Here is a 14249-nt window from a genome sequence, read left to right as displayed (position 1 = left end):
GAAGAGAGAGGGAGAGAGAGAGAGAATGAGAGAGAGAGAGAGAGAAAGGAAAAGAAACTGAGCAGAGTGAGGCACCTGGGAGAAATAACACAGATTTCATGATGTCGATTCTTTGTAGGACAGTTCCCAGTAAGGACGTGAACAATCATGAAAAGTTTCTGTGTTTGTCTTGAAGCTCCAAAAGTCCACAAGAGTAGGCTACTTGATATGAAAAACCAAGATTACTTGGTTGCATAATTATGGACTTACTGAATTTATCATTTTCTAGTTTCCTTACCTTATTTTTCTGTCCCCTTGTTCAGTACTTCCCTCTTTACAGATCATATGTTTTGACCCCATTCTGGTCCAAAATACAGATATCTCACTTGTCACTTAAAAACATTATTTGAATATTTCTTTTATGTGACTGTCAATGTATACGTCTCATGTGTTCAGCTGGTGTGGTTTTCTGTCAGTTCCCATGTGACTCCTCCAGCATTCATTATTCAAGAATTCAATGACCATGAGAAAACTCTACCTTTAATTTATAAACGTTGACCCTATTAGGAAGGGGGATCATAATTACACAAATTTCATACATTTTATGCATCTTTTTGTAACATGTTTGAAATGAATCTGATAATGTAATGCTAAATATGTCAACTAATTTTGACTTAATGAAGCATATAAAACTCTTCCTAAGAATCATAAGTGTGTCTGAGTTTGTCGTCAAACAGACTTTTAAAAAGTTTGGTTATGTTTCTTGGAATCTGTACTTAGTCACAGAAGTATAGTTTGATCTCTCAAGAATTTGATCATTGGTTATATCAGCGAAATGAGAAGAATCCAGTTATTAACCCTACTTACAATGTAATAAGCATATAAACATGTCTTCATACTTTTGAGTAGCTGTTATGTCTGCTAAAATTGCATATGTATGCCAAATGTTGTTTACTTATTTAATCTTTGCCCTAACTCTCTGAACTCTGTCATCTGGAATTAGTCTCTAAAGCCATACAGTGGTCTTTTTTTCCCTCTTTTGTGGGAACAGTCTACGTTTTATAGAGTCTCTTAGGAAAAGCATATGACTTTTTCTTTAGTCTAGATCTTTCTCCTGAACTCTCTCTTCTACTACTTAACTGGTTCATCTCAATATACCTAAAATTCAATTTATTCTCATCCCTCAGTCCTCTCCTTCTCCTCCTCTTGTGTTCTGTATTCCATGAACCTTCTTCTTCCTTTTGTATTCTGTATCTTGGAGAACAGCAACTCCACCCACTCATTCACCCAACCAGGGCCGCTTGGTTAATATTAAATGTCCTGCTTTACCTGCCAAGATACATGCAATTGGGCAACATGTTTTATTGATTGCTCCTCTTGAATCTCTCTCACAATAGATATGCTCCTACCCATACTGACGACGGTCCTAACATGGGGCTCTCATTACCTTTCTCCTGGACTCCTGCAAGCAACCATTTTCTTTTTTGGGGGGAGGGCATAGGTCACACTGTTTTATTGGGCGCTGGGCTGGGTGGGTGGTGTCACAACAGTTTTCTAATAACCCTCTTTTCCAGTCTTTGCCTATTCAAGCCACACCAAGCACCAGAGCTAGTCATCTTCTAAATCAGAATTGGATGATGTATTTTTATATGAATGTTGTTTATTGGTTCCTCATATCTTCAGGATAAAATTTCTAATTTTCGATGTGACATAATAGATTCTTATATGTTTTTCTAACCTCACTCTCCAGGTCATTTTTTGCTGTTCTCAGGAGCTATATGTAATAGGCATACCAAATTTACTGCCATCTTTCCTGAATATGCCATGTCTTTTTATTCTTCCATAACTTTGGATACAATGCCCCTTTGCCTGAACTAACCTTCCCTGCCTTATATACAGTTTGTGAAAATGTTTGCCCTTCCTTTAAGACTCATGTCTTTTGTGCAGTTTTTGTGATACCTTTCCTCCTTCAAAAGACTTGTTTGACTTTTCTTCTATAACTCCACAGATGTGTATAGGTAGAGATACGTTTTATCATTTCTCTTAATGAACTGAGTTATTTATTTACATTCTTGTCTGACTTTTCCACCAGAATGTGAATGCCCAGAGAGGAATGACATTTGTATAGCTTGTCTTTCATTAGTCTTTCTATCTCTGATATAAACCACAGTACATTGTTATAACCCAAAGTGTTTATTAAGAAATAAAAAAATACAGGTAAACATGAAGAAAAAAAGTAATTTCTCATCATCTCACCACCATTTGCAACCAGCTTAACATTATCTATGCATATCAAATACAACTTTTTTTTTTTTTTTTTAGGTAATGAAAGCAAGTTTATTGAAAGGACAGAAAGCAGGCTATTCCATAGGCAGAGCAGCTGAAATACATGATATTTCTTTTAAAAATTGTAGCCAGCTGTATGTTTCTCTTAGGATTTCTTTTAAGAAAATGGAAAATATACTGTGAATATATTTCCGTGTCAGAAGATATTTTAAAAATATTTAATAAATATTACACAGTCATAAATAAGAATAAAATCATGAATTTCACAGCAAACCTGGATGGAATTGGAGTTTATAATACTGAGTGATCTCTCACAGAAACAAAGATCTGAGTATCACATGTTCTCACTCATAAGTGGACCTTTAACAACTATCGTAATACTATAAGAAAAAGATTGACAGTGGTGGGAAACTATGGGGGGGGCAGGGAGGGGAAGGGAGGTGGGATTAACGGTAGTCAATATCTGTCTGGGGACGTGGGGGCATACCTCATCAACAAGGGTACCTGCACAATGCATATTTGTTTATCTAACCCTTAACTGTACCCCACAATTTTAAAATAAAAATATGTTTTAAAAAAGTATTTAATAATTGCACTATATTTATTGTACCCAGTATGCTCATATTTGGATATTCAAATTATTTTAGAGTTTTTAGCATTATAAACAATGGTATGAGGCTCACTCATCTCTTTTGATAAAATCCCAGTAGTGAAATAGCTTACCAAAGGGCAAGTCTAGATGAAAAGGGACCAAAACCCAATCACCACTGAGATCCTCACCCTCTTTCTACCTGCCCCATTGACTGCTGGGCCTATTACCAGGGAGGAATGAAGTAAGGAAAATAGAGAAATGAGAAAACAGAAGGGAGTAAAATGAGAGTCTGGTGTGAGTTGGGAAGAGAATTTTGACAGCCTCCACTCTAGGAGGAGTCTGATCAATCTCCCTTTGTGATTTTTGTCTTGTTTGTTTTTAGAATAGATAGATGCAAAGCATATGAAAGAGATTCAAAGTGAGTGGGGAAAAGATCATTTTTAGAAGTTTTTTTGGTGAGTTTTGAATATTCTCCAAGTTTGGTGTTTTGAGAGGCCACATTAAGGAATGTAACAGCTTTTCATTTCTGTTTGGTAGAAGGACAGTTGTTTCTCTGAATGTGATGCTATGCTTCAGTGACTTTAAGGGAGAGGGAGCTGGTGGCACTTTTTGCAAATCCCCATATTTTTAAGACTACAGATGTATATATTTTCCAATTGACTTCCAAAAACATACCTATTTATATGACTATCAACAGAGTATAAAAGTGCTCTTTTCTTTTTGAGTGGACAGATAGAGGAATAGATGGATGAATAAGTGAATATGAACAGATGGGCAAATAGTCTGAGGATATTTCAGGAAAAGACAGGCCAAATGAAAAGGTAGAAAAAACACACCCATTACAGGTAGATAACAAAGTTTTGAGTTCTCTAAAGTTCTTGGTTCTATCTCAGATCTTGCAAACCAGATAGCAAATGAAGTAAATGCTGAGGCATGGGTTCTCTGTATGAAGGTGACAGTGGATTTTATGAGGCACATCAAGAGTTTGCCAAAGCTCAAGAGAAAACACACATAGCAAGGCAGCTGAGAGAAAACTTGTTTGATAAGAGGAATTGGAGCACAAGCAAAATTACAAAAGAGATTGAGAAAGAAAATAGGGTACAATCAAAACACGTCCCTTGACATGGAGCAAATTCAGAACAACTTCTATAGCTACAAAGAAACCCATTCCACTCCTGTTTTTAGAAGTCACTAGATATGGAGAAGGAATGAGGGTTTCAATATTTAAGAAGGCTCAGAGCCTATGGAATTGAAACAAGAGTAGAGTAAGTAGAGTTTTGTTTATGTTAACATTACTAAAATAAGAATAATAATAAAGACTAATAGCAATTAAGTCTTCTATGTGATACATCTCTTTGATATTTGCAAAAAATAAGTATGAACTCGAACTAAATTATAGGTAGACCCCAATCAAGATTATGAGACATTGGATGGTTTATATGTGCTGAGGATGATTACTTTGGGGAAAATGAAAATTCTGGGTGGTATTTTATTTCTGCTTTTAGAAAAGAGTGGGTTGAAAACAAAGCTAGAGATCTGTGAGTGAGGAAGTGTGAAAAATAAGAGGTAAAATTTTAGAACTAAAAGACCTAGTGATCTAGTTTTAGTGTAAGAAGAAGAAACTGAGACCCACAGAGTAAGGTTTTCTGAGGCTCCACCTGGTTGCAGATTCTACTGCGCCTAGCCAGTCTCCTCACTAATTAACACTGTTTCTGTCCCACTAAGCAGAGAGTCAGCACTGAGGCGGAAACATCCTAAGGAGACAGGGCAGAAACATCATTTGGGGACAATCTGGCATCAAGATCATCTTTAGCCTGTTAATCCGTAACAGAATCTAACATTTATAACTGTAAGGCACAAACTCTCATAAAGTCAAGATCAAGTTGCTTCAAAGGCAAATTCATCCGCAGAGGCCACTGATTTGACTTGATTGCCAGGGGTCAGGGTACAATTATCAACAATAAGTTATAACAATAACTTAATAAATTATAACAATAGATTATAATCTCCTCACTCTAAGCACCTCTTAATGAAGATTTTGTTCTGGGTCAAACATAGGAAGAACAGATCACAAAACACTCTGTAGTGTGATTGCTTTTTAGCAGGAGGGACAGAAGAAATACTTCAATGATACCCAAAAATACATCTCCAGGATATATGCCAGAAGGGTAGATGCACACAGCAGCAGCAAGCAGGAGACAGCTAAGCCTGGAATGCTTAATAGTTTTCTTAGCCAAGGCTCTTGACTTCAGTCAAAAAATGAGGGCTCAAGGAGCTGCAGCAGTCACTGAAATCATACTCTTTGTCATTGACCATGTACATCATACCTGGAAACACTGAAAATAGTCATCAGAAGCAGTATTTTCTGAATCCCAAGGACCCTGAATTCAGACATGGCTTAAGGATGCCTGTATAGGTTAGATGACCTATTTGTTTGTTTTACTTCTCTGGCTTGCCACTTCGTAAAGAAAACATATCACTCAACATGAGATATTATAGTTTGGCAGTTTTTTGTCAGGCAAGTTTTTACTGAACTGACTTGTTTGGATTGGAAAGCTACACCTGTAGAACTCCTTCCAGCCTGAAAAGTTTTTCTGAAAAGAATTTTCAAAATCTTTTTTCAAGTTAATCCTTGAAAGAATTACGCTCCTTACGACACCATTTTGATAAAAACACTGTTTTTAAAAAAACTTTCCCATAACTTGTGAAAAACAATCAACCCTCCACTTTGTTCTGAAATCAAACTCATGCACAGAAAATATTGTGGTATGTTTGGCAGTATAAGGAACTGGGATACCCTTTATAAAAGAGATAAGAGCAGGACCCAAAGGTAAGATAATCTTTAGACCCAGGATGTGAAAAGCCTTCCATGAGGAATAAACTACATATATCAAAACTCGGATAGAGTGCAGCATGTGATAAAGGTAAACAAAGCCCTGTGGGCATTTAAAGAGGAAAGAGGCCTTGTTGACAGATTGATCCTTCTGGAATTACCTTCTAGAAGTACCCGGAAGTTATTCCCTTGGCAGGGAAGGGATGGGGGAGCAGTTATTCACCCAAGCAGGAAAATATCTAAGTCAATACAGTAATTTATAAAATAGTTATATCAACATCCTCAAAATATCATTTTAACAACTGTTTGCATTCTTTTCTTCAATATTCAGTGTCCCCCGTTTATCATCATGTTTGAGTTCTTTCTCCTTTAGTTTCTCTGTAAGTTTTGTATTTATTTTATCGTATATATATTTTTTGCAGATCTATTGATTCCTTCTGATCTCTTTGACTTGACATATCTTCAGAAAAAAGGAAATCAACTGTTTCAATCCAGAAACAGATGATTGTTACAGCAGAGCAAGGGATAATTCTCAGAGTAACTTTTTACTTGGCAAGATTACTAGACATGGTCGGCTACCACTGATAAGTATTGAAGGAAGTTCACCCTATTCATTGAACTCCTGAGTAAAGGTTCTTAACTCTTGTACTTTTTTTTCCCCTAGAGGCCAGGGGAGAGTCTTTAATGTGTTAGACAGTATAAGGTGAAGGTGCTGGGATATGGCTCATGGAGAGGAGAGGATGGGAAGGGTAGAAAAAGAATAATATAGGCAAAAATAGAATTTTATCCTATGTAATAGATTTAACTTTTTCTAAATTGCTCTATTTAATCAATGCTTTTTTATAATTCCTCAAAATTCATATTTGTATCTGTTATGAAATTTTTTTATCTCTATATCCTTAAGTTTTGTTATTTCTTTTAATTCATTCATCCACCAAATGCATAACGTTAGGCATGATTTCAGTCACTGAAATACATTGTTAAATAAGAGTCTATATCCTAGTTGGAGTAGCTATTTAATAAACAGATTAGAAAAGTGTGTTATTTCAAATACTGATAGATAATATAAAAAACATAAAATGGGTAAAGGGAGTAATACCAGAAAGGTAGAGATAGGCTCAGTTCATAAAGGGCAGAAAAACAGTTTAGACTTTATTTGTAATGAGAGATTACTGGAAGGTTTTAAGTTGAGAGTGATAATGATAAGCCTGTGGTTTTAAAGATTATTCTGATTGTGGTGTGGAGAACAGACTTTAGCGGATAGGAGTCTTTCCAAGCTGGGAGACAATTTAGGAGTCTGTTATAGGAATATGAAGGAAGGATGCTTATGGCTTAAACTAGAATGATAGCAATGGCCAGAATATGGTGGCTCCTTGCATATAGAGCCACCAACACTTACTGGGAGACTGGAAAAGGAACAGAGGCTTGCAAAAAAAATAAAAAAGGAATCAAACATGATGCCTAGGCATGGACTTGAGAAATAGGACATAATTTTTTTTCAGAGGAATTTTAGTTGCTTTGTAATACATGTGTAGTAATTTATTTCTTCTATTTCTCAGCACTTATATGAAGTGATTACATGATGAAGAGTTCAAATGTTATTTAAGGATAAATCCATGGATGATGACCACATTTTTATTTTCATGCCTTCCAAAATCATATATCCAATTGTGTATTTGTTATTTTCTTCTTGGATTTCTAAGACTCATTTTAAGAGACATCATCGCTGCCACTTTAGTCCAAGTCCTAGATTAACTTAACAGTCTCCTAACTTATCTATTTTATTTTGCAATTTTCCTAGTCATTCTCCACATAATAGTTTGAGGAAAGCCGGGCTCAGTGGCTCAGCCTGTAATCCTGCACCTTTGAGAGGCTGAAGTGAGTGGATCGCCTGAGCCCGCAGGTTCGAGACCCGCCTGGGCAACTTGGTGAGACCTCATCTCTACAATAAATAAAAAATGAACCGGGTGTGGTAGCGCACACCTGTAGTTCCAGCTACTCGGAAGGCTGAGGCGGAAGGATCGCCGGAGCCCAGCAGATCGAGGCTGTGGTGACCCAGAGCGGCCACTGCACTCTAGTCTGGGCGACAGAGTGAGAATCCAACTCAAAAAAAAAAAATAGTTTGAGGAAAGCTTACTTTCCTGCCTAAAATCCTCCAAATGGTTTCCCATTGTCCTTCAAATAAAATTTGATCTTTTTGCCTGACCGAGATCCTATAAGATCTGGTTATGTCAGCTTCTCCTGCCTCATCAGCTACTCTACAAGATCCAACTATGCCAGCTTCTCATCCTCATCGGATACTCTTTTCTGGCCTCTCTCTGCTCCTGCTTTTCTTTCTGCTTGTTGAACTTGTGCTGCTGATTTTTGCCCCAGAGATTCTCTTTTTGCTGTTTCCTCTGCCAGGACTGCCCTTTCCCAAGATCTTCACACAGTTGGTTTCATCTCATTATTCAGGTCTCTGGTTACCACCTGTCCTCTCCTCAGAGGCTGTCCCTAAACACACTCTAAACAGGTACCTCCCAAGACACTGTCTACAGCATTATTCTGTTGGCATTTTTTTCATAGTGCTTAACCCTCATTGAAATTATCTTGTTTTTTTTCCTTCATTCGTTCCTGTATCCCTACTACCTAAAATATTGTCACATATCAAGTACCCAATAAGATTTTGTCAAATGCATTGATTCCCATTTTATGAAACCTTTTGACAGGAAAGAATTGGTCAAAAGCCCAGTTTGAAGCAATGACAACGTACTTTCTGTCTAGTGACCTACACAGCATGTGATAGCTTTCCTTGGCATTTTGAAATGTAGAATTAGAAATGTTAAAGGAACTGTCATAGCGTTCTGGGGAAAAGAAAATAAGGAAAGCAGGCAAAAGACAAAGTTGGCATATACTATAGAAATACATGTGTGGCGTAAAATATACCAATCTATATAAGCCTAGAACAGTATTAGGCCCTCAAGAAATGGTTGTTGAGTAAATGAATGAATAAATGAATGCCTGCGAGTTAAAAACCCGCAAATGATTTGACCAAAGGTGAAAGTAAAATGATTTAACCTTAACTAATTGGAATGTTTTTTACTCTGAAACAGGAATTCTGCTGAGAGGGGGGGAAATGCTGCTGCCTTGAGGCAAACCCAAGTTAAACAGAACTTCCCCTGGTGCCATAACTCGGGAAGCAGAGGACTAATCCCTCCTTCCATCTTGCTAGGTGTGGTACTCAGTCCCGGGTGACAGCCTCACTCCACCGTCTTCTGTGCTCCAATAGTAAAGCCAAATAAGTAAGGCAACCACGTAAATATTATTCTCAATTACTCAAATACTTAGTGAACATTTAATGTGTTCATTTTATTTTAGCTTTGTTTCTTGACCCTTTTATTCTCATTAGACAGCGTTAACTGAGTTATTAAACTAAATGGGGCAAATGTCTTTTATTAAAATGAATATTAAGACTAATATTTATTCTTAAGAACATAGCCAATTTGGAGATAAAAATCAAGTTCATGCTTGACATGTTGTTAAAAATATTTTTTAAATCAAGTTCAATTTGCTTTATTTTTAGTTTTGGAGAAGTGCTAAACCAAAATGACAAAGAAACACTCTTGTATTTAATGAATATAAAATGCCTTGCCTGAAAAATAACGAATTAGAACTAATACTGTACTTAAAATAGGTGTTTTTAAATATCACAAAAGTCTTCACAAGAAAATTAGCAATCTGTTCAAGTGATGAATAATAATCATTGAGTCATGAAATGATTAGCATACCACTAACAGTAATAATATATCCAAAAAGATTCTTACCAAGCCACCACCAATGACAGCTACTTTTTTCCTTTGAATGTCAGATGAGTCCATAACTGAAGAAGTATTTTTCAAATTGCTGTTGCTTCTGTCGTGAGAGAACTGTCTCTCCTACACACCGATTTCTCTCAGTTTGTATACTGCCCAAAACCCAGTGCATTTGTGAGTCAGGAGCAAAGTTTAGTCAGGGCTAATTGCCCTTGACAGCATTTAACCCATTAGTAAGCCAAAGTATGATCAAATTGCTTTAAGAAAAAGTGGAATTAATTACAACAACCAAATTTTTAAAAACTCATCCAGTTCAAGACAGTCACTCTCTCATGTGTAAGACACGAAATTTTTAAAGCAATCTTAAGGGCTTTCTTCTTCTTTTTTCTACAGCATGTATTCTTAGTTTCATTTTCATTCACGATTAACCATGAATGAAAACTCCCTTCATCGTCTAAAGTCCTCAAACATCTTATACTTCTCCTAGAAGGCAAGATGACATGGTTTCGTAATTCATCCATAGACTATTCCTGTTACTAAAATGAAATTAGGAAATTCATCTAAAGTGTCCGGGTAGAGTTTATTTAACAGACTCTACCAGGGAAAATATTTTGTAAGGTCTAAATATTCTGAAGAAGATTTTGAGTTGTTTGCCTGACCATACTTCCTTTTTTTAAAAAAAGCCTAGATACTAGAAAATTTAGAATCTAGCTTTTGTGCATTACCACGAAGGAAGATGGTTAACACTGTGCTTCTGTAAACCCATTCCTGGCTTCATAGTAATCAATTCATTTTCTGTCTTTTTTCACCCCCACTTAAATATTTATCACTTGGTTTTTGTGCATATTTGTGAATTGCATTTTTCTGGAATATGATGTGGTATAATATAAAATAGCATAAATGAAGATGCTTCTTCACCTTCTACAGACAGTATTAGAATTCAGAATGTTTTTTCCCTGGCTATAGTGACCTCTTGTGGATAAGTATGGTTAGGTATTTTATTTATTTTGAAAAGGCAATACATTCACATGACATGAAATTCAAAAGACATAAAGGGTGTACAGTAAATAGCAATTCTTCTCCTAACCCTGACCCTTGGCCACTTATTTCTTCTGTCTAGGGACAATTGTATTCTTGTATGGGTTGCCCTATTCTTCTACAAGCTTATTATTTATGTCTTTCTCATTCTTTTCTTCTTTTCTTTCTTTCTCTCCCTCTCTTTCTTTCTTCCTCTCTCTCTGTCTCATGGTCTCACTTTCTCCTTGCTTCCTTTCATTCCTTTTTTCAACATAAATGGTAGAAAATTTTACTTGCTTTCCCACACCCTATTTTTTTCATTTTACAGCAAGTAGCTTGAGAATTCTTCAATATACACAGAATTGTATCAGTTTTTAAACTTTCAAAAATTATGGACTATATAATGACTTGCTACAAAGTAAGCACCCATATAACTACCTCTCAAATCCAGGGAGCGGACATCACCCAAATCCCAAAGTCTATGACTCCCTTACTAATTACTCCTCAGTGATTACCACCTTTTACTTGACAGAGTATATGGAAGTTTCTCTTCTGCCTCATCCTCACCAACATGTGTATTGCTGGCATTTTTAGTTTTTACCTGTTTAGTGGGTGTTCACAATATCTCACTGTCCTTTTAATTTGCAGTCCTTTCATCCTTGGTGAAGTTGAGCACATTTTTGCCTGTTTATTTACAATTTATTTTTCATATTTTATATGGATGGTGCTTATTTTGAGGGGAGTGTCTGTTTTCTTTTTTGACTTTCATTGGATATGCGCTTTATTGTTTATGCATGCTGAAAATAACTTATTCCACTCTGTGGCTTGCTTTTTTGCTTTCTTAGTGGTGTCATTTTAACAGACTCAACTTTATCAGTATTTTCCTTTATGGTTAGCACTTATCATGTCATGTTTTAGAATTTTTTTCATAAATTAGAGGTCATGAGGGTATTTTTCCATGATGTCTTCTAAAAACCTTATTTGTTAATCCCTAAACCAGGTGCTTTTATAACAGAATGATCCCAAAAGGAGCATACTGGACATTAAGTGCTATTTTCACTTCTATCTCCACACATTTATGAATCTAACAAATCAGCATTTTTGGGAAGCATAAAAATTTACAAAAAGAAGTGAACATTTAGCAAAGAATTAGTTAATACAATATTTGCTTTGTTGTTTCCGTCATTCTCAAACCGTTGAAGTTGAAAAGATATTGTCTTACTTTATTTGATAAAATCAGCTTGCTCAATAATTGTCTATTCATTTAACCAAGCCCTTTGTACTTGCAGTTTTCTGACTGGAATAATCATCCATCATTACCTGTCTGTCTCAAATTGTTTAAGACTCAGCTCAGATACAATTATCCTTAGTTTCGTCCCCTTATTTAAAAGAGCTCCCTCCATCATCCTCTAAACATCTTTTTATTTCCTTTGTGGTGTTTGCTATTATATGAAACTACCTGGTCTTTCATTTTAGGTGAGGATTAATGGAGTTTCATCATTTAATCTTTCTTTCTCTCTCTCTTTTAATTTTTTTATTTTAAAGATATGGGGTACCATTTAGGGTTAGGTATACAAATGCTCACTATGCAGGTACCCTAGGTGATGAGATGTGTCCCCCTCCCTCAGCAGATTCCCACTGCTGCCAACCCTGCCTCCCCGCGCCCCCAACTCCAAGCAGTTTCTTGCAACTGCCAATCCTTTTCTTATAGTATTACGATAATTGTTCAAGGTCGGCTTATGAGTGGTTTAAGGTCTGCACTGAGAACACGTGATACTCAGTTCTTTGTTTCTGTGAAAGATCACTCAGATTTATAGGCTCTAAGTCCATCCAGGTTGCTGTGAAGTTCATGATTCTATCCTTCTTTATGGCTGCATAATATTCCATCATGTATATATATCATGTTTTTTAAATTCAGTTCTCTTTTGATGGGCAATATGGTTGGTTCCATGTTCTTGCTACTATGAACAATGCTGCAGTAAATATATGTAAGCAGGTATCTTTTTTATAGAGTGATTTGAGTTCTTCCAGGTATATTCCCAGTAGGGGGATTGCAGGGTCATAGGGAAGGTCGAGTTTTAGAACTTTTAGGAATCACCACACTGTTTTCCACAGAGGCTGTACTAGTTTACACTCCCACCAACAGTGTAGAAGTGTTCCCTTTTCGCCACTTCCTCTCCAGTATTTGTTGCTTTTTGAGCTATTGATGATAACTATCCTGACTGGAGTTAGGTAGCTTTAATTTTCATTTCTCTGATAACTAGTGAGGCTGAGAATTTTTTCATGTATCTGTTGGCTCCTCATATATCTTCTTTTGAGAGGTGTCTATTCATATCTTTTGCCCACCGTGTAATGGGGTTATTTGAATTTTTCTTTTCGGCATGTTTGAGTTCCTTGTAGATCCTAGATGTTAGGCCTTTGTCAGACATACAATTGGCAAATATTTTTTTCCCAGTCTGTGGGCTGTCTCCCTGCTCTCTTGATAATTTCTTTGGCTGTGCAGAAACTTATCAGTTTGATGAGGTTCCACTTGTCTATCTTATCTCTTATAGCAAGGGTACTTGGGGTTTTAATCAGGAACTGATTGCCAGTTCCAATTTCCATAAGGGTGTCTCCTGCATTTTTTTAAGGTTGTGACAGTTTGAGGTTTTACATTTAGGTCTTTGATTCATTTAGAGTTGATTTTGGTGTATGGTGATATTTTGGGGTCTTGCTTTAATCTTCTACATGTGGTCAGCCAGTTTTCCCAGCACCATTTCCTGAATAGGTTCTCCTCTCCCCGGTGGTTTGTGGTGGAGGCTTTGTTGAAGATGATTTTGTTGAGAAATTGAGGTTTTGCTTCTGGATTCTCTATCCTTTGCCATTGGTCTATATACCTGTTCTTGTACCAATACCAGGCTGGTTTGACTATTGTAGCTTTATAATAAAGTTTAAATTCTGGGAGTGTGATACCTCCCGCTTTGTTTTCTTTTCTTTTTTTTTTTATCAATATTTTTTATTATGATTTTGTGGGGTACAGTTAAGGGTTAGGTGTACAATTATGTTTCATTCAGGCACCCTGTTGATAAGAGGCGTTTCCCCATCCCCAGACAGATATTTGTGACTGTTAATCCCATCCCCCTCCCCTCCCATAGTTTCCCAGTACCGTCAGTCATTTTCTTATAGTATTACATTGGATGTTCAAGGTCCATTATATGAGTGAAAACATGTGATACTCGGATCTTTGTTTCTGTGAGAGGTCACTCAGTATTATAGACTCTAGTTCCATCCAGGTTGCTGCGAAATTCATGATTTTGTTCTTTTTTATGGCTGCGTAGTATTCCATCGTGTATATGTACCACATTTTTTTTAATCCAGTCGTCTTTTGATGGGCAGCATGGTTGTTTCCAGGTTCTTGCTATTGTGAACAACGCTGTGATAAACATACGTGTACAGGTGTTTTCTTTTTGTTTGTTCGTTTTTGTTTTTATTTTGCTGAGGATTGTTTTTGTTTATGTTTCCACTTGAATTCCTGTATTGTCGTTTCCAGGTTTGAGAAGAATGCTGCTGGTGATTTAATGGGTATTGTGTTAAATTTGTAGATTGCCTTGGATAGGATGGACATCTTAACAATGTTGATTCTTCCAATTCATGAGCATGGAATATTTTTCCATTTGTTTGCATCATCTTTAATTTTTTTGAGCAGTGTTTTGTAGTTTTCGTTGCAAAGTTCTTTCACATTTCTGGTTAGGAAGATGCCAAGGTATTTGAT

At 36.4% G+C, this 14249-nt stretch overlaps 1 protein-coding gene across 1 annotated transcript in view; it reads right to left on the bottom strand.

Moving 5' to 3' along the window:
* KMO (kynurenine 3-monooxygenase) overlaps positions 1–9726 on the bottom strand; it is a 57053-nt gene extending 47327 nt beyond the window's left edge. Inside the window, 1 exon segment of the mRNA XM_021715453.1 lies at positions 9494–9726. Within this exon segment, the coding sequence (XP_021571128.1) occupies positions 9494–9547 (54 nt within the window). The 5' untranslated portion in view covers positions 9548–9726.
* Positions 9727–14249: the final 4523 nt, after the last annotated feature.

The sequence above is a fragment of the Carlito syrichta genome, unplaced genomic scaffold (assembly GCF_000164805.1).
Source record: "Carlito syrichta isolate Samal-C Ts95f unplaced genomic scaffold, Tarsius_syrichta-2.0.1 Scaffold307123, whole genome shotgun sequence".
NCBI classification, from domain to species: domain Eukaryota; kingdom Metazoa; phylum Chordata; class Mammalia; order Primates; family Tarsiidae; genus Carlito; species Carlito syrichta.
This window is presented reverse-complemented; position numbering and strand designations above follow the sequence as displayed.